The sequence below is a fragment of the Lonchura striata genome, chromosome 3 (genome assembly GCF_046129695.1).
Source record: "Lonchura striata isolate bLonStr1 chromosome 3, bLonStr1.mat, whole genome shotgun sequence".
Classification (NCBI taxonomy): Eukaryota; Metazoa; Chordata; class Aves; order Passeriformes; family Estrildidae; genus Lonchura; species Lonchura striata.
The window spans coordinates 806494-830736 of record NC_134605.1 but is presented as its reverse complement, the minus strand read 5'-3'; the positions used below and the strand labels follow the sequence as shown (position 1 = coordinate 830736).

Sequence of the window (24243 nt, the reverse complement as noted above, 5' to 3'; positions counted from 1 at the left end):
GTCTGGGGAGTTGAAGTGACAATATATTGCCTTTCATCAACTATAATTAATTGAAAATAGTATGAAAACTTCCCTAATGTCAGCATGTATAATTGTTAACAATTGCTATTAGAAGATGAAAAGAAATGCTGTGTCAGGCTGTAATATCCCAAGAGTTCATGTGTATCATCTGCATATATAATGTGAACTCACTGTTCCAGACCTTTTCAGCTCTGCAAAAGTACAACTGGGCTAAAAATAACTCCAGCTCGTAAAAAGTTCGATGTTTTGGTGTAGATATGACAGCAGTACAAAATTGCTACTCAGCTCCAGATTGCCTCAGCAAAAACCACTAATGTGTTCAGATAAACTGTGGAGACCAACAAACAACCACCCTCAAAGGCTGTGTTGCGCTTTCAGACAAAAAAAAATTCAGGTTAAAACTTGGTTCTTCCTGCTTCTGTCCCGCAGCTGTCCATCAAAACCAGCTTTCTCCCTGCGGTCTATCAAATATTTCCCTCACAAATCAATTTTACACATGATCAGCCCATACCCCTACTGAGCTGAACCTCCCCGTTAATTAAGTGAAGAAATTACCATATATATTATATTAATGCAAACATCATTCAGCTAGTAATTCACGGCTGATCTGGATAATGGAAAGGTTGAACACCCATTAACCCAAGCCAACAAAATGGGTTGGCTGAGAAATTCTAGCAGGTCTCATGTGACTCTTCCCTCTAACTGCAGCTCTGCGGTATCTGCTATTGTAATAATTAAAATCCTCCCGGTAGATCAATACTGGAATCTCTTTATGGGAAGTGCCCTGATGGAAATGTCTCAAGGAAGCTGGGGCTGTGGAACTCTGAAAAATTCATTTTTTTAATCTGACAATTATCACCACACTGCAGACTAATTCAACAGTGCACCCCTCTCACTCTGCTTTGAATGCACTGGAGATTGACATCTAAAAAACCCTAACATCTCATTTTAACAAATAAAGGCACTATTTCCACATACAGTTTGGAATTATCAGCAATCATGAAACCAGACAAAAAATTAATATACATTAAGCACTTCATCTTCTGATGGCTTCCTCTGAGTCTCAGCTATCGCAGCCTTCTCCTCATTTCCTCTCTTTGTATCTTCCTGTATTGATCTCTGCCTTTTCATCTCTTGAAAAAAGGGAAAAGACATGTAAAATTATTATAAAGCTTGATATTTATGTATTGAAATGTGGACTTACATTATCGGGTTTTCACATATTTATTGTTAAATATTATTAAATCATAAGATGGGAAAACAGGTTTTATATTTTCTCCTACCTGGTCTGCTCTCCACGTATTGACTGAAAGACTGGAGCTGAGTTTTCCTGACGGTCGAGTCCTTGCTGAACACAACGGGATTTCTAAACCGTTCTGCTGCTTTTTGTGATCGCTCAGCACGATGTTCCTCTGTTCCATTCTGCTGGGGAAAAACCAGACACACAACAGTTTCTTTTGTTTACAAGCGGGAAGACATTAATTTGAAAGGTACGTTTTTGTGAGGGGACAGCACACAGCTTTCACAAAGTGGATTTCACAACTTGGGCCGCGCTTTATATTGGATGGAAGTCTCAGCTGCGGGGAAAAAAGTAGAAGAGTGATTAACTTTTCCTTTTTTTTTTTGTTTTGTTTAATATGTGGGGGCAACGACTGGCTTTTTGCTCTGTGGGCACCCTCCTGCAGAACTCTCTACTTCTTTAGCAAGCAGACCTTTCTTCATTGTGGCCGGCATTTGCCAGCGATGCCCATTTTAAACAAAAATAGCTCCTCTGCACTTTGCTGTGCCAAGCCCCGCGTGTGCTGCTGCCAAGTCGCGGCGTCTCTGCCCCCGAACACGATCTGTATCATTTTAAAGCGTGTTGCCTTCAGCCTCTCTCCCTGCCCGCTACAGAAATCTGTTGTTTTCTGTAGTCCCATAGACTTGTATGACAAGAAGAACTAGTTTCTAATTTTATGCCCATTGAGATAAACCACTAATGCTGGATGAAGTCTAAAAGGTAGGATTATAATGCTACCCCACTGAACTGCATTTCATCAGCTATAACTTTCCAAAGCCAGATTTGTAAGTAAGCCCTTTACAGCTAAGGAAACTACAATTATCTTTTCCAGGGCTTCCTATGTTAATACTGGTAACAAATTCAAATGATTCTATCAACACGAAATATCCCAGAAGACTGAACCACTGTGGTGTGTGGAAGCTGCAGATACCGAGGTGCTGTGTACCAAACAAATATTTCATTTTATACCTAATCTTTTATTATTTTTATTAAGTGTTTTGAAAGTAAATAGGGAAAGGCTAAGATGCATGACTAATAGCTAAGCCTGCTGAATGCTGAAACTGGTTATCAAAAGCTACCAAGACTTTGCCCTTCCTCTGCATTGAGACAATTGGTAATGAGGGAGTTCTCCAACGGCCTATTCTCTCGCCTCAAGGAGGCCGGGGATACACAATCCCCAAGGGAAGGTAACAGTTTATCCTTTTCCACAAACACAGAATGCCTCATTTAGAAACCTGTAAACTGCATTTTATTAAAAAACAAATCCACCTCAATGCCAAGAGCTCCATGAGAACAGATGGACACCATATATTCCTTATAACGCCGCCTTTCAACCCTTCCTTAGAAAGGACGCACGCAGAGATAAACTGTTAAGTTGCACCTTTTTGTGGGAGTACCTTACAAAAAATCAACTCCTTCACAAATGCTTTTTATAAAGAGAAATACAATTTTTGTCAGGTTAGGTGCTACCAAATTACCCCTGTGTGTCATTTCACACAATTAAGGCTTAAACAAGTAATGCTTGTACCTCTGGATGACTTTTCAGCTGCACTGGTCAGGTGGTTATAAGATTTTGGTTAAATAAAAGGTGGTTTCTTGTTATTAGTATAATAACCATCTGACAGCCTAAACTAGAGTCTTTACCAAAATAAACAAACATGGCTAATTTTTTAGGCCTGGCAACATGCTAAAATATCAGTGTGATTAGCTAGTAAATCCCATTTTAAGAAACCTTTTTATGACTGGGGACTTCTGCCACTTTACAAATGTATTCCTCTAAGCCCACTAATTCAGTTAGCCTTTTCAATCCATTGTATTATTCTTGGGCCAGCTTCATTTTGCATTAAATCCACTGCAGAAAGCTAAATTGAACGCAAAAATCAGACTTGATCCAGGCTTCCTTTTGTTCAAAGATAGAGACCGAAAGTCCTCTGCTGCTGCCACACACTTTCATCACCAATTTATAGGAACCGACAGTGTAAGGGAAAAGCAATGAAAGTCATTGTTTTGGGACTTCAAAGCATCTCTGTATCTGGGGAAGGAAATCCTTTCAGTCAGCAGTGCTCTCCCCACAGACTGCAGGTGGGTGAAAAGTTATACCCAACTGGAAGTGCCCCAGAGCCATAGGATATTAATGACATACAGGGACTATTTTTTAAAAAAAACAGAATAGCAAGAACACAAGGGGTCTAATTAAGAAAATGAAATAGAAAATTGATTGGTGGGCACTTTATGCTGAAGTGGTGAACATTAAGAATAGGCAAAGTGCCCATATACACCACAAACTCATGTCTGTTTTTCTCAGAAGCACTCATCAAGCACCCAAAGTATGTAAGCCTTTAAAGTGTACCATAGCTTAATTTTAATGTAGAAGAAACAGAGGATCAGCACTGGGAGGGAAGCAAATCTCTGAGAGAGCAACCCCTCTCCCATTCAGGTCAGTTAGTCCAGCTGCTGATTGCACCAGCAGCAGGATGGAGCCCGTGCTGCATTTCTGGTATCAGTAACAACCTGAGCAGGCAGAATTGAGAGAGCTTCTTATAGTGTTCTGCCAATGACAAGGATCAAGATTAAGGAAAAAAAAAAAAAAAAAAAAAAAGAAAATGTGTTGATCAATCAGCAGGAAAAACCCAGTGCATTGCAAAGCTAACTGCACTGCCAGGAAGATTTTCTGTGTTTCTGATTCTGAAAGATTTGGTAAGAAATTATTTTCCTCCTCACAAAATACAAACCTTTGATCATAACACACAGGTACCAAAACAAAAAGCATTAAGCAAAACTTACCTTAATGTCTTGCTCTGAGCTATCTGTTACAGTTTTCTGAGCAGCACTGGAGAGTGAATTTGCCACCTGTGGCTGAGCCTCTAGGAGCTTCTTCAGCTTCAAATCCACCAACTTACTGTTTTGTTCTGCTAAATATGCAAATACCACATACAACAGAGTGAGATGCATTTCAATGTAGATTCGCTACAACAATGTAGCAATTTAAAAGGTAGATTTAATTCACTTTGCTATCATTTTGAACTTAAAAAAATAGAAGGAATTGTTTTTGTGATTGGGATTGGTACAGGTTTGTGTAACACACAGATTTTTTCCTTGGAAAACATACATGACACTCAGCTGAACAAGTAAACATGCTTGCAGACAGCAGGTGAAAAATACTGAAAGCAGATAATGTTTAAAGTTACCGCCAATGGGTACATACATATGCTTTGATATAAAAACACACTTAAAAAACCATTTATTTAAAGATGATGATTTATCATATAATTTACTTACTGATAACCCCTCAGATTTATGAACTACTAATTCATCCTAAGGCTTCTTGGCACAACTTCGCATAAAATTCAGTATCAAAAAAGACTACTTTCTAGTAATAACTTACTATGATTCATAGAATATATTGAAACTGGGAGTCATAAAATGCTTCAGAACTGCACCAAAGGCACAGACTCGAAGTCTGCTGAAGCCCTCAAATTTTTAAATCCATTTTAGCAACTTGGATCAGAGCCCAAATAAATAGCAGTAGAGAACTTTACCTCCCACTAATGCTCATCCTGTACGTGAGCGTTGACTGCATGAATTTGTAACACACCTACACATGGAGTTACCTACACACACAGCACGTGAGGAGGAGGAAGGTGTTAATAGCAAGCTGCAGCACAGGCTGTGGAGCTGTGCCTGGGCAGGGCAGCAGAGGAAGAGTGGCACAGAAGCCCCCAGACACACACTGTGCATGCAGCCCCACGTGAGGAATCACCCCTGCACGGGAGCATCACCTGCACATGGGATGCACTGACACCTGGCCCTGGGTCACAGGCAGAGCAAAGAGCAGTTCTGTGTTTTCCCACGTGCACAGCCTGAGTTTTTCACTGCAGGCTGGTGACGTCTAGCTGGTGTGGAAAGTGGAGTCATCACTGCTTAGCCACACAGCTCCTTCCAAGGTCTGGAGCGCTCCGATACTAGCCAAAACATTTTTGGCATGTGGGCAGTCAAATGCTGCCTGTCTCCAGCAGCAATGGGCTGGGCTGGATTATGAAAAAGGATAGTTTCCCTTTCCTCTGGCACACCCAGTCAGGGTGTCCTTAATTGAGGCTCACATGTAGGTACATGCAGGTTCTCGTGGGTTTATACATAAACATCATGTAATAACCATGATATAAGAGGCTCACAACACATAGAAGTACTGACAAATACAGACAGAACTGATACTTAAAACCAAGAAGGCGTAAAAATAAATTTTCTCTTCTTGAGAGAGATAAGAGTAGCTAAGATTCAGCAGGGGACTAACTAAGATGGTCCCTAATGATCCCAAATCTGAAATGTCACTTAATAGTTGTGCTTTTAGGTGTTCCCAGGAGATTCAGCCTATACTTGGTATGACTGGCAGATTTAAACCAAAATCCATGTAAGTCTGATTTCTACCACGGCACTAGACTGCTTTCTGTATTACTGCCCATCTTCTTTCTTACTTGTCTGTACCTCTGGCTACTGGGCAGCCTGAACTGCAAAATGATGTCCCAGGTCTTTTCCAGAATGGCTCCCCATGGTGAACTGGGCAGTGGGTTTGTATCCCTGAAAAGGTACCTCTCAGAAAAGAAGGCCCAGAGAAATAAATGTTGGTAAGCCACTGGGCAATGGGACAGGAATACTCACTTAATCAGCTCTATTCCTCCAAAAATTAACCAGTTTTTATTAAAAAATTAATTTACAGGATTCTGATTTGAGTAAGCTAAATTCAAGTGCTGGAAACATTAAATATATTTTCTCCTGTGTCTGGAAATGCTCAAATAGAAAAAAATAAAGGACACGACTCAAATCTTTTGCATGCAAGCAAGACCACAAAGCACTATATATGCACACCACTGTTGGTTTAATTTACAAAGAAAAGACACTAAATGAGGTTCTGATTTAACATATTATGGACTACACTTTTGGGTCCAGCTGGCATGGGCAGAATCAAGCCAGAGGATGCTGCAGATATCCTCTCCTCTACTGCCTGTTTCAAGACACAGTCCTGGCCAAGTTACTCCAGGCCTGAGCTCACTGTAGGATTCCAAGGTATTCAGCACCACATTTACCACCTTAACTCCAGCTGGGCTTGAAGATTTTTGAAAGGGGGAATAACACTCCTGTGACTTTATGTGCTTATAAAACCCCTGTTATTCGAACAATATTAAGTAAATAGGACTGCTTCTGCTCATATTTATGCCCCTCACTGGGGCAACAAAGTGCAAACACAAGAGGTGGTCCTTGGAAGGAACCAGAGAGACACCAAGTCTGTATATGAACACAGAAAGGCACATTTGCTCCTCTTCCCTGAGCAGATGGGCCAGGATGGCAGTGCAGAGTGGCAGCTGTAGTCACCCACACCATTGCTCATCCCTCTGCCTACGTGGCACAACCCAGGCAAGGTGCTCTCAGCTGGCTCTGCTTTACCACTGTGGCCTAGGGCCCCCTTCCCCATCAAAAGAGCAAAAGACATTTAAATCTGATGTCACTGGAAAGAATAATTTTGTTGATTTTAAATTTCAACTAAACAGGAATGCAGGATATTAAACATTAGGGTTTAAGAGACCTAAAAAGGCACATGGGAATAAAGCTGACAGAGAGACAAGCAGCACATTGGTATTTATATGATGATGGAGTGTTAGTCATGCAAAATACACAAAATAGCCATTATTTAAATTACCCGTTGAATCAAGGTCATTTTCTAGGTTAGTAAGTTCATCTCCACCTCCAGTAACAGAGCATTCAGGAGCCTCCTCATTAGTATCTATCTCAATATTATCATCATCCTCATCCTCATCTGTAGGAACACACAGCATTAAGGTTAGTATTTTCATATGTACATGCAACACATCACGCAAAAAAAATGAATGCTTTAGGGAACAAGCTGAATTATTATAAAAATGCACATAATTAAATAAGTCTGTAAGGAGACTCCAGTCTGTCCACTTCTGGATGTATCTTTAAACAGAGGCAATTCATCAAACATATGGGAGTCTCTGCTGGAAACTCCTGCCCCAAAAAAGGCAGTCTGGCCTCAGCAGTGGCTGTTCCCTGTGCTGAACCTCTGGGTAACGTGAGATAGAATGGTTCCCCCAGGCTCCCAGTTCTGCATGGTGCAGAATGGGTGCCAAAGCTGCCATGGGTCTGGGCAGCAGAAGGACCTGGAGCTCCTGTCTCCTGAGAAAGGCTCCAGGTACTGAGCTCCCAGCTTGGTGACACTTGCTACTCCTCACCTTGTACAGCACATCCCAGAGCAGTGATCACTGCACCTTGCCTAGGTTTTAAAGTCTCCTTCTAGTACAGGGAGGAAGGCTACCACCTGGAACATCACACTCAGTAAGCAACTATGTCAGGGGCAGTGAGAGCACACACATGAATTGCTGCTTTCCCAAAACCAGAGGATGGCTCAGGCTGGGAAGAACCACCGTGGGTCACCTGCTCCAGCCTCCCACCCCAGAGCACAGGCACAGGATGGTGTCCAGATGGCTCCTGACTGTCCCCAGGAGGGACACTCCACAGCCTCTGTGGGCAATCTGTGCCCTGCTGGGGCACTGCACAGGGAAGTTCTTCCTCACGTTCAGGTGGAACTTGCTGAGCCTCAGCTCCTGCCCGCTGCCTCCTGTGCCACTGCCCGGTGCCCAGCAGAGCCTGGCCCTGCTCTGGCCCCTCCCTGCAGACACTGGCAGCCATGGATCAGGTTCCTCTGGGTGTCTCTGCTCCAGGGGAACAGGCCCAGCTCCCCCAGCCTCTCCTAGAACGGAGCTGCTCCAGCCCCTTCATCGTCCTGCTCCCCTGTGCTGGGCCCTCTGCAGGAGCTCCAGGTCTCTCCTGTGCTGAGGATCCCAGCAGTGGACACAGCACTGCAGAGTGGCCCCAGCAGGGCTGAGCAGAGGGGCAGGATCCCCTCCCTGCCCTGCTGGCAGTGCAGCTCCTGAGGCAGCCCAGGGTCCCCGTGGCCTCCTTGTCCCCAGGGCAGGGCTGGCCCATGGACAGCTGGGTGTCCAGCAGCACCCAGGGCCTCCTGTGCAGAGCTGCTGCCCACAGCTCAGCCAGCCCGTGCTGCTGCCTGGGGCTGCTCTGCCCAGCTGCAGGACCCTGCACTTGTCCTTGCTGAGCTCAGGAGGTTCTGCCCTGCCCATCCCTCCAGGCTGCCGAGGTCCCTCTGAAGGGCTCTTGGCCACCGCTCCCAGCTCCTGGCACCAGGAACCTGCTGAGCAGGCATCTGCCCCTTCTTCCAAGTCATTGATGAGTAAGTTAAAAGTGCTTCACTGCACTATTTTTCATCAGCATTGTTTGTAAGCTACACATATTTTAAATAAAATAATAATTGTAATTATATTTTATGGGATCTTTCTACCAAGTTTCTCAGAGCAGCTTATGAATATCACTCATAAATGAGCCCCATAATGTTTTATGAAGTAGGCGATTATTATAATTACAATTATGATGATGATGTAGGTAAATTATGGCACAGAAGAAGTAAGCTGAAGAAGATCAAATAGCAAGTTCTGAATTGTGAAGTAGATCCCAGAAAAAATCCTGACTCACATTTTCAATACAAATATATAATGAAATTCAAGTCCATAAAAGCTAGATTAGTACTTTCAAAGTAAGTAGATTCATTGTATTTACTCACTTTTAGATCTCATATCAAATGCTATCTACACTTGTTCAGACTTACAGTAACATTTTTTTCCTATGCACACATGCATGTGTGTAAAAATGATAAAAAGGAGTAGGCTAAAGTGTGTCTGAAGAAACAATACAGTAACTAAAGGAACTTTAAAACATCCAAGACAGGACAAAAAATAGAATTTATAAATACAGGACATAGCTATATTCAAATATCATATAAACAAAAAGGGTCCTAAATATAGTATCATGATGCCATACTTCTGAATCCCAGAGGTTTGGACCAGGATTGGTGCTGATAACTCATGCCTTGAAAACACACTCCACCTCATTCCCAGCTTGGACTTTAGGCCCACACTGCTGTCATGAAGATCATACAACTGTATCTTTACTCTATCCCTTTATCTCCACAGCACCTGTAATTCCCATTTTAGGAGCCTGTTGATTTTTTTATGTCTACTACTTTTTTTCCTAACCAGCTGCTCCCTCAATTGCCCTGTAACTAGTCAAGAACTTTCACAGACCTCTGCTGATTCAGGGTAAGGCTCTTGCTGCAGACAGGAGCAAAGAGGTTCCACTTATCCAGCGCTGGCTGCGTGTGTGATGGAGCAGCAGCCTGAGAAGCAGGACCCCTGTGCTTCACTGAGCACCACGACTTCCCTGGGCTCCCTCCAGGTGCTCTCCTTGGTCTCTAGAAGACTCAGCTCTCTTCCAAGCTGCCCCAGATTGAGCCAGATCTGTGACCAGACCTGGGACCTGACAGATTGTGCTTCAGGTGTGGAAGTGGGTGGGCAGAAACACTCCCAACCCTCTGAGCCACCCACTTTATTTCCACTTAAACTCACACAGGTGCTCCTGGGATATGGACTCCTGTTCCAGAAAGTGCAGAGATATCTGAACAAAGTAGAAGGGTACAACATGATCTTCATCAAGTGGAGAAAAGAACAAAAAGTAAAGGGATAAAAAGCGGACTGAAGAGAAAACAGAGAATGGTAAAGCAACAACAGCAGCAATTCTGATGGTTTTGAATTTCCTTCAAAGCTGCTTGACTGTTTCTGATGAGGAGCTGGACTTTGCACACCATTATAAATCCTTCATGATGGTGTTGGAGAAATTCAGTGGCACTCAGGCCATGGTACTCCCAGACACGTCCTGGAGTTCCCTGGGGCACGCTGAAAGCATGACTGGGCTACTGTGGACATTTGGAAGAGGTAAAAGGGAAGAAAGAGAGACACTCTCATGGCAGAGGGAAACCAAATCCACCTGGAGCCTAGAAGCAGGCAATTTGACTTTTGGAATCACCCAAAAGAGTCAGCTCACAAGGTCAGCTCACAGCTACTAGACATCCCACCAGATGCTAGATGTGTCAAAACAATCTAAACAAGATGACAGGGTTTAAGACTCCTGCATACTAAGGGAATGCTTGTATTAGATTATTTGATTTTCTTTAATTTAATATTGCAAGATGAGATCAGAGGCATTGCCTTTGACACCACCATTTTAGGAAACAAAAGAGATGGCAATGTGGAAGACACCAGTTTCTGTATCAGATAATGACCTGACCTAGTATTTAATTTAAAGTTGGCAGACTTTGACTGAATATGATTATCAGGACATTTACACTTTATTTAAAAAAAAAATCAATTAAAAGCAGTAATTTGAAGTCATTTCAGAATTTGTCAAGTATCTTTAAAAATCTAGATTCCTTGATTTAAATTACTCTAGGGTTTTTTTCCGGTTCAATGTTCTTCCAGTGTATTAAAAGGGAAATGGTGCTTAGGCAGCATGTTACAACAAGATTTTGCAATTATAAATGATAAAAGGAACAACATGACGAAGAGATAACAGATATCTTTGATGAAAAGAACAAATTGCTAGTGTGAAAAACTTAAAGCACTTGGTCTAGAACCAGGGCAGACATTTAGAAGACGACTGAAGGACTGAAGAACTGCTTCCTTGGAAAGAATGTATATTTGAATCCCAGAAAAACAGTAAAGCTTTACTATGTCATGAAGGAATTAATAAAATAAAAGATAAATTGAGTCAACAACTTAACAGCACTGACCAGCTCCTGCACAGCATGGATTGCAGTCTGGACTGCAGAAAGAGAAGTAAGTATCTTTTGGAATCACGTGAAAATGACAAAATATTGATGGAAAGGTCATTTTATACCTCTTACTACTCAGATTAAGGTGAGGCTTAATTTGTGGTTAAACTGATATTCTCTTGACTTGGTTTAAGCTTGTCAAAATGCGAAGGATTTTCAGCTGACTGCATCAATTTCTAGATTAAATGAAAAAGGAGTAATTTTCATAGTGGAGCAAAAGCATTGATGGGGGCTGGATCACTTTACTGGGAGAAGCTGCAAACAGCACTTGCTCTTCAGGGAAGACATCTCCAGCCTTCAGCATTGACTCTGGGAAGTCCTTCAGGCTTGTGGATGTTGAGATATTTCGTTTATTTACTTCCAGGTACAGAGTTCGCTTTAAGGCTACAGGATGTGGCAGGAGCCTGTGCACAGCAATAAAGGCAGCAAAGGTGGGGAATGGAGGAAATGCAGAGTTGAAATACTGGTTCTGTGTAGAAGAAATCAGATGTCAGGACAAGAAATGACAGCAGTTAACTGTCGACAGATAGAAACACTGCCTGCTAAAAATATTAAGGACCTAACACTTGTTCCATGAACTGGAGACCAAGCATGATGCTAAGGCTGTGCCATCACATAGATTCCCTGAAGATCATTGCCTGAGAAGTGAAATCTTGAGCAGACCCTGTCCTCACCACCGCTGGGTCCGAGCCACTTCCTCCCAGCCACGCCAGCTCAAATAAAGGATGGAGATGTGCCAGAGAGTAAAGAAAACACACCACCCAAGTCCCAGAAGGGCAGACGGGGGCTGCACTGCTCAGGGACAATTCCTAGCTAATATGTCAGCTCTGTTGTCCCAGTGCTGCTGGGAAAAGGGGGGATATTTGGATCTCTATCTCGATCCTGTCCCTGGATCCATCTCCAGGCATCCGCTTATCGGCCCGAAGCTAATAGGACATCTAATAAATTTGAAGCTGCCATCCCAAACCCTCTGGCAGTTGGCAGGAAGAAGTATTTTCTGTCTCACATGCCAAATAACCTATGTAAAAGACTGGATTTCATAGCTAGGGATGCTGCTTATCCAGGAAAGTTTCAACTTGCCGTAGTAATTTGAGTTTCTCAGACCTTGGTTAAATAAAGCCTTTTAAGAAAGAATATTGCACCAGTGCCAAAGCATGAAATTCTTAATGAGCACATAGAAACAATGGAGGAGATCACACTTTTACCTACACTTATAAGGAAGAAGTTAGTCTTTAAAGACTCCAGAATCCCAGAGCTGAAATATCACTTTTTTTTTAAATAACTTGAGAGTAAAATTGTTTAGTACATTCCCTTTTTGTAAATCAAAATGTAATTGCAATCCATGCAGAAGAAGAGATTAATGATGTATAATGGACAAGAGAGCTCAGAAGACACAAAAAAATAAGTTTGTCTTGGGTACTTTGTAGGGAATACAGGACTCTACACAATAAAAATGTGAATGCAGTTAGGGAAAACATTCGAAGTCCAGTAGTAATAAGGAGACTGTCTATTAAATCCTAATTGTTGGTGGAAATTGAAAAACAAAAAAATACTAAACCCAGAATAATTCCAATTCATTTGTTGGTGCCATTTCACAGAACTACTACATTTTAGAAAAATTAATTTCTTTGGGGGAGATTTGGTGTAGCACCTGGAAATACCAGTGGTGTGACAGAATTATATAGAAGATGTGCCATAAGGAAAACTGAGAAGGAAGAAGCAGAAGAGAATGCTATAAAATGCACGCTAACATGAAAAGAGGAAAGAGGCATGAAACAAAGCAGGGAATGAAAAATTTAGGTCCAAAAGGATTGGCCAAACTATTGGATGAATAAAAAAAATTAATGCAGGAAGTATAAATCAATGCATAAGTGGAAAGCTGGGAAATTTCTGCACTGGATAAAACCCAATAGGTGGAGTGGTGATTGCTTTATAAATGAGTTGTCATCAGTGCTGATAACTGTCTGCTCCTTTAGTAACACCAAACTCTCTGGGTGCATATGCAACCTCCCCCTACAAATACAGTTTTCTTTTAATATATATGCACAGCTACCTCTCTGGCTGCTTACAATCTGCATGGAGGGCAGGAAGACCAAAGGCAAAATACAGAGGAAAATATGAACAGGATGACCACATCCCAGAAAGCAGCACACTGGGATATTTAGCAACTCTGCAGAGAGTCACTGCAACAAAACAGGGTCACTGTTATCCAGGATAGAAACAAATACCTTACTTTGAGAGGAGGTATGGCAGGAACAGTTATGCACAGGCATGATGGCACAGGGAGGAGGAAGTAATGAAATAATGTAGGATGTGGAGTCATGAACTGTGAAGGGGGATGAGGAACACCCTGGCCTAGGCAATACCAAGTCCTGTGTTGTCTGGCTCAGCCTGTCTTACTGCCATCAAGGGTACAGTTCCTCTACTTGTCACAAAAGAGAGTTATGTTGGCAAGCTTGGTTTGCTGGGCAAAGAGAGCAAAACTGAAGACCAGACTCCAAGGGAGATGTACAACTCACTGCTTTCTCTTTGGTGTTAAATGGAACAGGGCTTATTTATACAAGACTGTATTTAAATATTAGGCATATAAAATACACGTAGTAGAGAAGAAAGAAATATTTTTGTTGCATCTACATGCATTGTCAGTATCAAGCTGGATTTTCCTTACACTTTGGCTTATGATTACAAGTTAGTTTGAGAAAGACTATTTCCCTTAGAATATGTAGAAGACATTAAAACAGCAAGAAGCCTGCAATGAAACGTGTGCTCAGCACCCATTTGAGTTTGAGTGACACTACATTACTCCAGCTCATAGCACTGGCAGGTATATGAATTTTAATGGTATTTCAAAGCCAGCTTAATAACATTATAGCAATATTACAACTCAAAACCTGCAAAAGCAAGTGGTCTGTCAAAAGACTGCCATTTAAAGTCAAAAGGTTGTTGCCCCCACCTCTCACAGGCCACCTTTATAATTTTCTTGTTTTGAACACATTTAATACAAAGTAATGTTTCTTAAATATTTCAAATGATGTTTTTCCCCAAAATGATGCCCATGCTCCTATATAAAAATACATATTGAAGAGAACCACCAACCATGAAATTCTAAAAAACCGTGAGTAATGAGAAATCTGTAAATAATGGGCTAACATGAGCTACGTGTTCACACAACATATTTTTCTTTCAATCACATGTATGCTTTTCTTATAACTGCTGGCAATTAAGTGACACAACGTGGATTTAGGAAACACATCTACGGCCAGGTCTTTTGATACGTTCACCTGATGAACAACGCCGTTTTGAAGTGTGAATAAAAGTGACACCCAAAAAGGTCTCTGGTTTCTAGGCTGCCATAGGAATAAGACACAAGGTTCCTCAGCTCACCTCCAGATGCCTTTGACCTTTCTTTCAACTTTTCTGCAGCCATTTCAGTGTAGCTGGGAAGTTCTGACATCTTCACTCCAGATCGAGCTTCTGCTATTAGCTGACGAGCTCTCTCTCTCAGCTGCCGACGCCGCTCTTCATCTTGCTGCTAAGATATATTGAACAGTTGCCAACTCAGTAATTGACAGAAATGCAATTTCATTCTCAATCTGATCATCATGATAGGAACTGGTTTACAGCATGGTGCTTGGCCCACATTATAAATAGGACGCTCGATATCAGTTGGGTGTCACACCACAATTTTTAAAGACATCCATGCATCAGATTATTTTTTCTAAGCATTCCCCAAATTACTGCTGCATTAGAAACCTGATGATTTGCAATGTAAAGCTTTTAGAAATTACGTTCTATGACAACACCTTGATGAAAATTTGCAGGCACTTTAGTCTCAAAGTAATCACACCCAATGAGTGATTTGAGTGAAGATTTACCGTGGCTATAAAATAGTTTTACTAAATTGAATGACTCATTTGAGTAGTAGTCTGCCACAAAACTGAATTGAGAAGCCAGACATTGCTCTTGGTTACTCCAAGCACCAAGCTGACTTCAAAATATAAAGTGGCATCAAATCTGAGGCATGTTCTTTGACTTCAACGGATATTTTTCTTTCAAAAAACCCCAAAACACTACTGAAAATTACTGAAGGAACAATAGATGCACTCAGAGCAGAAAAGACTTTGCATCCCTTTAAAACATCCTACTAGTGGGGCTTTGGTCAATAATTAAAGGAATCATACTTGAACCATGCCAGATAGTGCTGTCTCACTGAAGCTTGTAAATTAGAAGCATGATAATATTTCAGTTACATAAATAAACAAAGTTCTGCAGCGTGACATTTTGTAAAAGACTAACCCACCACGATGAAACAAACTTCAGAAAAAGATCTGTTTAAAGACATCTGTAAGACTCCACAGTCTCCATAAGAGAAACTATTTCAGTTTTCACCATAAGCATGGGATTTTTGCTAAGTTAGGAATGTTCTTCCCCTCCCCTCAATATCAGAAATGCCCATAAAGTGCAAAGAAGTCAGTGCTTGGCTTAAATCTAACCTGCCAATAAGTTTATGGATTATTGACATAATGACCTGGATAAATCCCAGGTACAGGCTGTTGACCTGAACTAAGTGGAATATAACAAACTGCCTAATTTTGGAGAGCCATTCTGGCAGCCTTCCCACCAGCCCAGAAACTTGAGCATCCCACACCTGCAGAGGCTGGTGAGAGCTGTTGCTAAGTGCTATTTAGTTTAAGCAATCATTAATAAAACAAGCGCAAAATACTAATTAGGTACATTTTATCCATTTCCATGTAAATTGTTTGTTTGTAGCTATTTACTCAGCATTGTTCTCGGCACAATAGAAAAAATGCAAATGACTGAATCAGAATGCAGCCCTAATGGGACTTTCTGTTTATAACCATTAGCCCAGAGGTGTGCTGTAATTCAATCCTCAAGCAGAAAGATTTAGCCTCATTAACAGCTTGCATGGGCAGGTTACAACTCATAAAACCCTACAGTAAACAAAGTATATGGACACAGCACAATATCTCGCCTCTGAGTGACAGAGTCCCCATTCCCTATCAGATTGCTTTGATTTACTTTTCTCCTAATGTTCTCCCCTGGAAAGACAATTCTGCCTGGCCCTGCGAGGCAGCGGGATGGCACATGGGCTTTGTTTGCTTTCTCACCCTTTAACTTCCCAGAAGGCACAGAGCAACAGTTCTATCAAAAATTTATTTGGTAAAGTACACATTAGAAAGACAACTGGAAAGCTTTCCCCCCCTCTCCTCCTCCTGTGCACTATAATAGATCAATTTAATTTAATTTCTAGCCAGCCAACTGACACAGCAAACGGTTTTATTTCGACCCACAGTATTTGGTAACATTAATTACATTGAATTTTACTTGAAATAAAACTGCTCAAATCTTTAATATTCCTAATTCCTTGGATATAGGAACTTAAATGACTTCTAAGAACGAATGTACAAAACTAAGATCCCCACACGGTTTAACGTCAAACAATTTAATCTACTTCAGCACATGTAATTTAAAATAGGGCCAGTTACGTGTTTGTGACAAAAATTCCCTAAACTGAGCTGGCTGATCTCGCCCTCTTTCCTCCCTTCCTCCTGAAAGAGAACTTGCATCCTGAATTATTAGCATAGTCATTAACATCCCGGGGATCTCCAAGCAAACACAGATTATGGTGGCTTGTGTTTGTGCTGATTAAGCCAATCATCACCAGCGGATAAGGGAAAAACCAGCCTGGTTCGTGCTTAAATTCAATTCAGGTATTCCAACCCTCAGTTACTGAGCTTGGCAGAAGAAACACTGCTAAGAAGGGGCAATGAAATTGAGAGCAGAAAGAGTAGAGAGAGTAAGTTCTGAGGTATAGAAAAATAGCTAAACAGCATATCAAGCTAGAATTTGTAAAGGACTTGAGAGAGGTACAGAGGCATGAACAAAAATATAAAAAAAAGCCAACCTAGGAGATATGAAAAGAAGCACTGCACCAAGAAAGGACCGAGCAAACACACATACAGTGACTTATTTTTCCCTGTACAGCTGAAAACTCAGTAAAATCTTCCACCCTCTGACATGCCAAAGAGACATTAGTTTTCTTTGTTATTTCCTCCCAACTATTTTGTAATGGTTTAAAGATCTGCCATGCAGATGCACAGCGAGGAAAACTTCACTATTTAAGGACAAACTCTTCAAGAATAAGTAATGTAATTCCTTGTTTCCCTCCTATAAAAATGTATTGGTATGCAATTTTTATATTTCACAGTTCACTGACATCTCGGCAAGCTTTCTTCCACTGCTTCAATGGTGCTACTTTTAATTTTATCCTCCTTAGTCCTAGTAATTAAAGTGATCAGCAGTGGCATCCCAACGGCTTTGACACAGCTACAACCCCCTAGCTGACTCCGGCTTTTGAGGGAAAGGGGAAGAAAAAAAAGGACGGGAGTTTCATTTCACTGGAACAAGAAAATCAAGCTTCTCCAATCCTCAACTTTATCCAATTGTTCTTTCAGCAGCCTTTGGATCTTAAGAAACAAATAAAAATGGCTGCCATTAGGGGGTCCTGTTTGTACTCGCCGCAGACGGCGATGACTGACGTGACTTTGGCCAAAAATGATGCCGTGCGCTCGGGAAGGTGAATCCGAACGTGAAACGCCGGCAGGGCAGTGTCCGAGATCATTACCCAGCCAGCTGAGAGCTGCCCAACTCGGCAAAATAGTGAGTCTTTCAGGGCAAAAAAACCCTCAAACACCCCCTTAAAAACCATCGCCTTAAATGACTAAACATTTTGCAATCTTCTCACGTTAAAAAGAAAAGGAAAATAAACCACAAAACCTTCGCTAAGGATTTTCAGTCCTCCTTTGGTAGGATTTTGGGAGGATCCAAACTGACTTTAAATCAGAATTCTGATAATGTATCATCCTCTCTGTAAAAAAAAATACAATGTGGTGAACTGCATTTAGTTGACGCTGAAAAAGTAAATTCTTTACTGTGTCCACAGACTTGGGGACAAAAGTAAAATTTTAAAAATGTGGTAAATTACTTGCAATGCACGGCAACAAAATCAAACCAGGATTGTACGAGAGGGAGCAATTCCTGAAGCTGTAGGTTTCAAAATGGTTCGTGGTCAGCCGTGAGTGCACAGTACATCTAGGAGAAAGAACTTGACTCTTTCATCATTAGACAGGAAGAACGGCTCTGTTATTAGCCATTCAGAAAGAAAAAGACTTCTGTGCTTGTCCAGAGGCAAGGATTACCAAAATGTACCTATTCAGGATTATCAAAATGTACCTATTCAGTTAGAAGAGAAGACAGAATTAAAAGAAAAAATAAATAAAATAAATAAAATTACACAAGCTTTAAAGGTTTGAGCAGGCTGGGTTGTACTGTGACCTTGATCGGCTCTTGTTTGAGTAAATAGGATTTGGGATGAAACATTAAAACTGTTTAGCAGATCTTTTCAAACCATTTCAAACTTTTCTTATGTTGGTTTATAATATAACCAGACATGCTTGTAAATGGCCACACCTGCTCATTCCTCTGGGGATGGCCTGATCTCTGCCTTTGCTAACAAAGAAAGGACGGGAGAAAAAAAAATCAGCCTTTCTTGTTGCAAAACAGAGTGGAAAGTCAAAATCTTTCTCAAGTTTGTCCCATCTGGTCAGATTAAATCTTTGATCACCCTGGGGATCGCATTTATGTTTGGTCTCTAGCACTGCTTCAGAACAGCTCAAAACACACAGGTAGTGAGCAAAATATGGATTGCTAAGCAAGGACCACTCGGCATAAACAAAAGTGGCTTTGGATTTCTGTGGCTATTCAGATCATAGGAGGTGGTAAGCAAAGACAGACATAAACATCTTGGGTATTTTCTGCCTTCTGCCTGGTGTCTACATCAGCTACCCCACTATCATAAACTGCACGTAGCTTGAAAGCTTTTTTTTATGAATGCATATCACAAAAAAGTATCAAACTGCTAAGTAGCTATTGGCTTAGGAGCTATGGCACCGACACACTGATGAGAAAAGACAGAATGAACATGGAAGTAGCTCAAAGTCTAAAACTGGAAGAATCACAAACAATATCTTAACAAAGCTGTCCCCCTTAATAAAAAAAGCTTCCAAAATTCACAATAAAATTGGGTGGTGTGGCTGTAAAATAGAAAACATCTCCTTAAACCAAGGAGGCATTTTTAAAGGAGTAGCAAACAATTTCTTCTATTTTTAATTTTAAAAATAATTTTATGTTGTTCTGGAAAATGGACAACGCACTTGGTACAGTGTTTCTGTGTGAAGAATGGTGGCTGTAGAAAAACAATCCACTGATAATTTAATTCCTTGTGTCATTGTGAAACTGAAAAACTCTTAGTTTACTGAATGGAAAAAAAAAATATTTGAAAAAAAGAATGGCTGACTAAGTAAGTATCACCTTGTGCTACATCCAAGGCCTCTTGCTGGTTGTCTGGCTGCTCTTTTGTAGGCAAAAAGGAGCTGAACGCTCTCTGGCTCCTTAGATCTGGTCCAACAAATGCACTGCCAGTCATGCACACGGATCCAGCTTAAAACTCAGTGTGAGCCTAAAAGAAGCTAGTCAAACTGGCACCTACTCATGCAGAAGTAGATAGATTTGTCATGACAGGCTGATTATTCAATGTAAAGAAACAGTTTAGCTTTTCTAATCTGGTACAAATACATCTTTCTCAGAGAAAAAAGTAAAAGGTCTAACAGTTCAAGTATTTATAAGTAAAGAAACCAACAAAAAAATTGTAACGTCAAAGTGAACCACAGGTATTTGTGCTGGAGCATTTCTGCTAAACAGCCCCCAAGTTCTATTCAGATAAATAAGATTTAACCCATTTAACCATTTCGGAGCTGCACATCTCTGTGACAGAGGTGATCTCGACTGTTGCACGCTGCACTTGGCTCTACTGCAAGTTTCAGGGACAGGCTGAGATACCCAATCCCAAAATCACGTTGTTCTTCCCTTCTGCCCTCGCTTGCTCGCGCTGGTGCAGAGGAACACCAGGAAACACCGCCGAGACCTAAACCAAAAGCAGAGACAAAGGCCTCCACTAACTTCTGCTCTGGAATTTTCCCTGCTTAGGCAAGTTGGTGCTCTCCCCCATCCGGGAAGTATAATTAAGGCCAACAATCACCTAAGGTGCTGGGATCCACGAGCTTGTTCTGCCTGTCACCGTGACCGTCAGTGCTCTTGGCATGACCCACAAACACGGGCTCGAGAACGCCGGCTCAGAAATATCCTAAAACAGTGCCCCCATGCAGACAGGGCAGACTCCCAGATGAACGGGCTAAAGATGGTGTTTTCTGAGCCTCTCCACAGCCGAGGTACAGACAGAAGTTAAGAAAGCTGCTTACTCATTGTAGGAGTCAACATTCGTCGAGCTCCACTTAAGGGATTTTCTCTTGTGTAAACTTGACTTTATAATTTAAAAAAAAAGAAAAAGAAAAAAAAAAAAGAAAAAAAAAGTGGTGTTATGAAACAAAGACTTTTGGCAAGTGTTTGGGATGCGTAAGCTGGAGAGCAGCATCTCTCAGACTGCCATCCTGGGAAGCCTCCTGCTCGGGCCAAGGGAGGGGACGTGCCCTCCTGAGGAATGCTCCCGGGTCACTCCCAGCCCAACAAAGCCAGCGGGCTGCAGGGGGCCTCCCAAAGTTGCTTTTCCTCCCCGCCTTCTCTCCATTTCTGGGGGAGGGTAACAAGATCCCTGTCTGCTTCTATGTGATGAGAATGAAAAGAACAAGTGCAAACCCCACATCTCCCTGGACCCTATTTTTGCTGGGTTTTTTTGTTTTTTTTTTTTTTTTTTTGAAAAAGTCCTGCAAACTGCTGGCAGGTTTTTTTAATGGAAAATACCAATCGCCTAAGATCTATACCTAGCCTTTTGCCAATAATGAGAAAACTTCACCTTCTGTCCCCAGCAATTCTTAGGAAATCTTTTGCTGTTATTCCTACAAATCCAATTACAGATTGTTGAGTAGCTAGTGGAGTAAGCTTATTGAGGAGTGTCACATCACTAAGTCGTGCGTATGTGTTTCAGTTTGTAATGTGGTCTGAGCCGCTGTAGAGGTGTCAACTTAAAATGCAAGTAAGTAGCAGAACAGGGCTAATCCCAGCCACTACTCCCCTGCAGCCAAATTGTAGCGCAATGAATGACAGTGGAAATGCAAAGATGCCACTGTGCTTATCACACACAGCCAGATGGTGGACCTGGATCAATGCACACATGCCACGATCAATGCATTTGATAAAGAATTAAGAAGAAAACTGTACATGTTATCAAAGAACTTGTACATGGCATAATTATGATTCTGCATGTGCTTACTGATGATATTGGAGACTCAGAGGCAGGTGATAATGAAACTGATAGGAAGAAATAGCTTAAAGGCTACAGCATATGGCCTCAGCACTAAGAAATCTTGTCAAATAGTTCAGAAAGCTTTTTTAACTGTTATTACAGGCTGCTCATAGTGCAAGCTGGTGGCAACGTTTTAATTTTTTTTAAACCTGAAATGTCAAAAAGTTACAAAAGCTGTACTTTTCAGAATGGTTCAGAAAATAATTAAGATGCTATTGTGTTTTAAACATGGCAAAAAAAACTACAGGTAGAGAGAGCATTCACAATTTGGGGATGGGGGGGGAGTAGCTGGCCATTTAAATATGCATATACACTTCTGTGTTTCCTGAATAAATGCATTTAGACTTTGAGGGAGCTTGTGGCAGTTTAAGGAAGGTACCTCGGTGGCAATTTGCATCCAGCACACCAATTTCTACAAGATGCAGTTTTGATATTGTCCAAATTTTGGTATTATCAAAATGTATTGAAATGCACTCAACATCAAACGTAGAGTATTTCCCTGCTCTACATTTGTACTCTGTCAGCTGAGTTACAGACACCTTAGATGTGAAAGAAGGCAATTAAAGATTTGTGGAAAATAAAGTCTAAAGTAATAAAGAAAAATTATAATGTATAAAAGGTACCTAAAATACAAATTCTCATGCTCCAGTTGATAGATGAGCTGTCTAATCAACGCCTGGACGTAACTTAAGTGCTCTCATTAGTGTGAAGACCTTCAGGCTAAATAAGACTAAATCCCTTAAAAATTGCTTCTGCAATAGAAAAATCCCCCTTACCATTTTCCTCTGCCTAAATCATATCAATTAAAAAGAGAGAAGGGGAGGGAGGGAGAGAGAGAGGCATTTTCACATGACTTTGTTTTAACTGACACTCAAAAATCTATCTTCTGAATCCAATTTAAAATGTCCAGGCAAAAAAAAAAAAAAAAAGAAAAAAAAAAGTTCATTAGCAATCAAAGAAACAAAAAAATCACCCCGAGTTTAGTTTCTCTTTCACTTTGAACCTGAATCTTTACTCAGTGCTAAGGTGCACAATGCCCATTGAATCCTTCACCGTAACTTCTTTTTTCAACCCCAAACATTTAATCAACATTGCAGTTTTACATGAAATGATAAAATTTATCAAAACGATCCTCCAGAAGAGTGAAGCGCTTCTTTTCTTTTCAGCAGGCTGAGGAGGGACACTGTCTGCCTCCCCCCGCTCCCCGCCAACCCCCGAATTTCAATTTGTCCTGACAAACCATTGGGTATTAAATTCTAAAGGCACGCAGAGTGCATAAAGAACTGATGGCTTGATTAGCTCTTGTGGTGCAATTGAAGGAGCTGTCTCTCTCCCCGCTTCTCCATTTTGAGAAACACTTTGATCTTCGTTCAAGTCAATTCATGAACATCAACTGACAAGACTGCATGAAACACCCCAATGGTTAGGCCCAAACTCGTAGCAAACTATTTGGTTTCATTAAGGCTTTAGGAGAAGTGACCAGTGACAGTCCTTTCATTCAGAAGCCAACAGGCAAGTGACTATTTAAAGTTTAATGTGCACAATGTACTGCTGAAGGCCACTACACCTATAGTCAGTCACTCAAGTATGAATGCCTTTACCTACTATTTTGTGACATGTGAACTGCTAAGTGCAGCTGCGGTCTCATTAATGCATTTGCCCAGATTTGTTTGCGGGACTAAATAGACGATTCACAGAATTTCTGGTGAGAGAAACAACTGTATCTTCAAAGGGAGGTAGAACAGCAGTTGCTATGCAAAAGCCAGCTATTAAAAACAGGCTGTGTTTTAAAATGCAGCCATTTACTCGAGATTTGCCCAAATGTAGCAGAAATATTATCTGTTCCGGTTGGAAGTATGGAAGAATTTGAATCACATCACCCGCAAAGCGCAGGGTGTTTGGCTGGTGTCGCGCTTTGCTACAGTACACTACTTACACATCACTCTTCCCCTTTTTTAGTTGCCCTCTCCAAAGAGCCCCACTTCAAAGAGTTCATTTTTGCACCAGTTCCTGTCAATGCAGGTCAGAAACACTAAAGTGGAAAGTGGCTGCAGTGCCGTGGCACAAAGAGTCTCCGCGGCTGAAATCAAACAAAGCCCAATTAAACTAATCATAACGTCCCAGTGAACACAAGGAAGCTCACCTGGTATTTCTGGACTTCTTGTGTGAATTCCCAACTCTACTCGGTACTTGGTACTATAATTACCCTGACCAAAATACTGTGAAATTACTGCTCTGATCTACTAATGGCTGCAAAAAATCCCGTCGCTGTGGTTCCATGCCAAGGGGCCGTAGCAAGGTGGCGCAATGCTTTCTGACAGAGACGACAACTTCGAAAAACTCAAAAGGGAAAATTAACGGGATGTGGTTTATGTTGCCAAGGACTGTTCATTAATTACCAATTTAATCACTGCTGGAGGCATGACATTACAAAAATCTGGCTGAAAGTTCTAATAGATTATGAAGACCACCTAAGAAGAGTGACCAAGAAATGTACAAAACAATTAATACTGTTTCACTGCTATCAAAGACACTCAGATTATTTTACATCAAGTGAAGCAAAAGAATTAGTAGCTTCACAGTGCCACCACTAGGAACTGTAAATACAATGGCACACAATTAGTAATGCACATGTGACTTTTCGTTCAAGGCATATATCCTTGGGAAAGCCAGAACACGATAAGGAGAACAAAAGAAACATTTTTAAATGAAATGAATAAAGATTTTAACTCTACCCTTGTGCATGCTGAGCAATCACAGAATAGGCAATGCAAAATACAGCTCTAAGTAATGGCGATATCATCCTGGGATTCACAACAGCGTGCGCTGAACATCCACACGGAAAACGTCCAC

The 24243-nt window shown here is 41.3% G+C and overlaps 1 protein-coding gene across 11 annotated transcripts in view; it reads right to left on the bottom strand.

Annotated features, from left to right (window-relative positions):
* Positions 1-24243, bottom strand: part of EHBP1 (EH domain binding protein 1) — a 211109-nt gene that overhangs the window by 37482 nt on the left and 149384 nt on the right. For 4 of the 11 annotated variants that reach the window (XM_021555826.3, XM_077781833.1, XM_021555825.3 and 1 more), the window contains 5 exons: positions 14436-14583; positions 6993-7109; positions 4085-4212; positions 1305-1446; positions 1048-1154 (listed from right to left, as the gene is read on the bottom strand). In XM_021555826.3, coding sequence (XP_021411501.1) covers positions 1048-1154; positions 1305-1446; positions 4085-4212; positions 6993-7109; positions 14436-14583 — 642 coding nt within the window. The remainder of the gene's footprint in view (positions 1-1047; positions 1155-1304; positions 1447-4084; positions 4213-6992; positions 7110-14435; positions 14584-24243) is intronic. The other 7 variants (XM_031504209.2, XM_021555830.3, XM_031504212.2 and 4 more) reach the window with 4 other exon arrangements.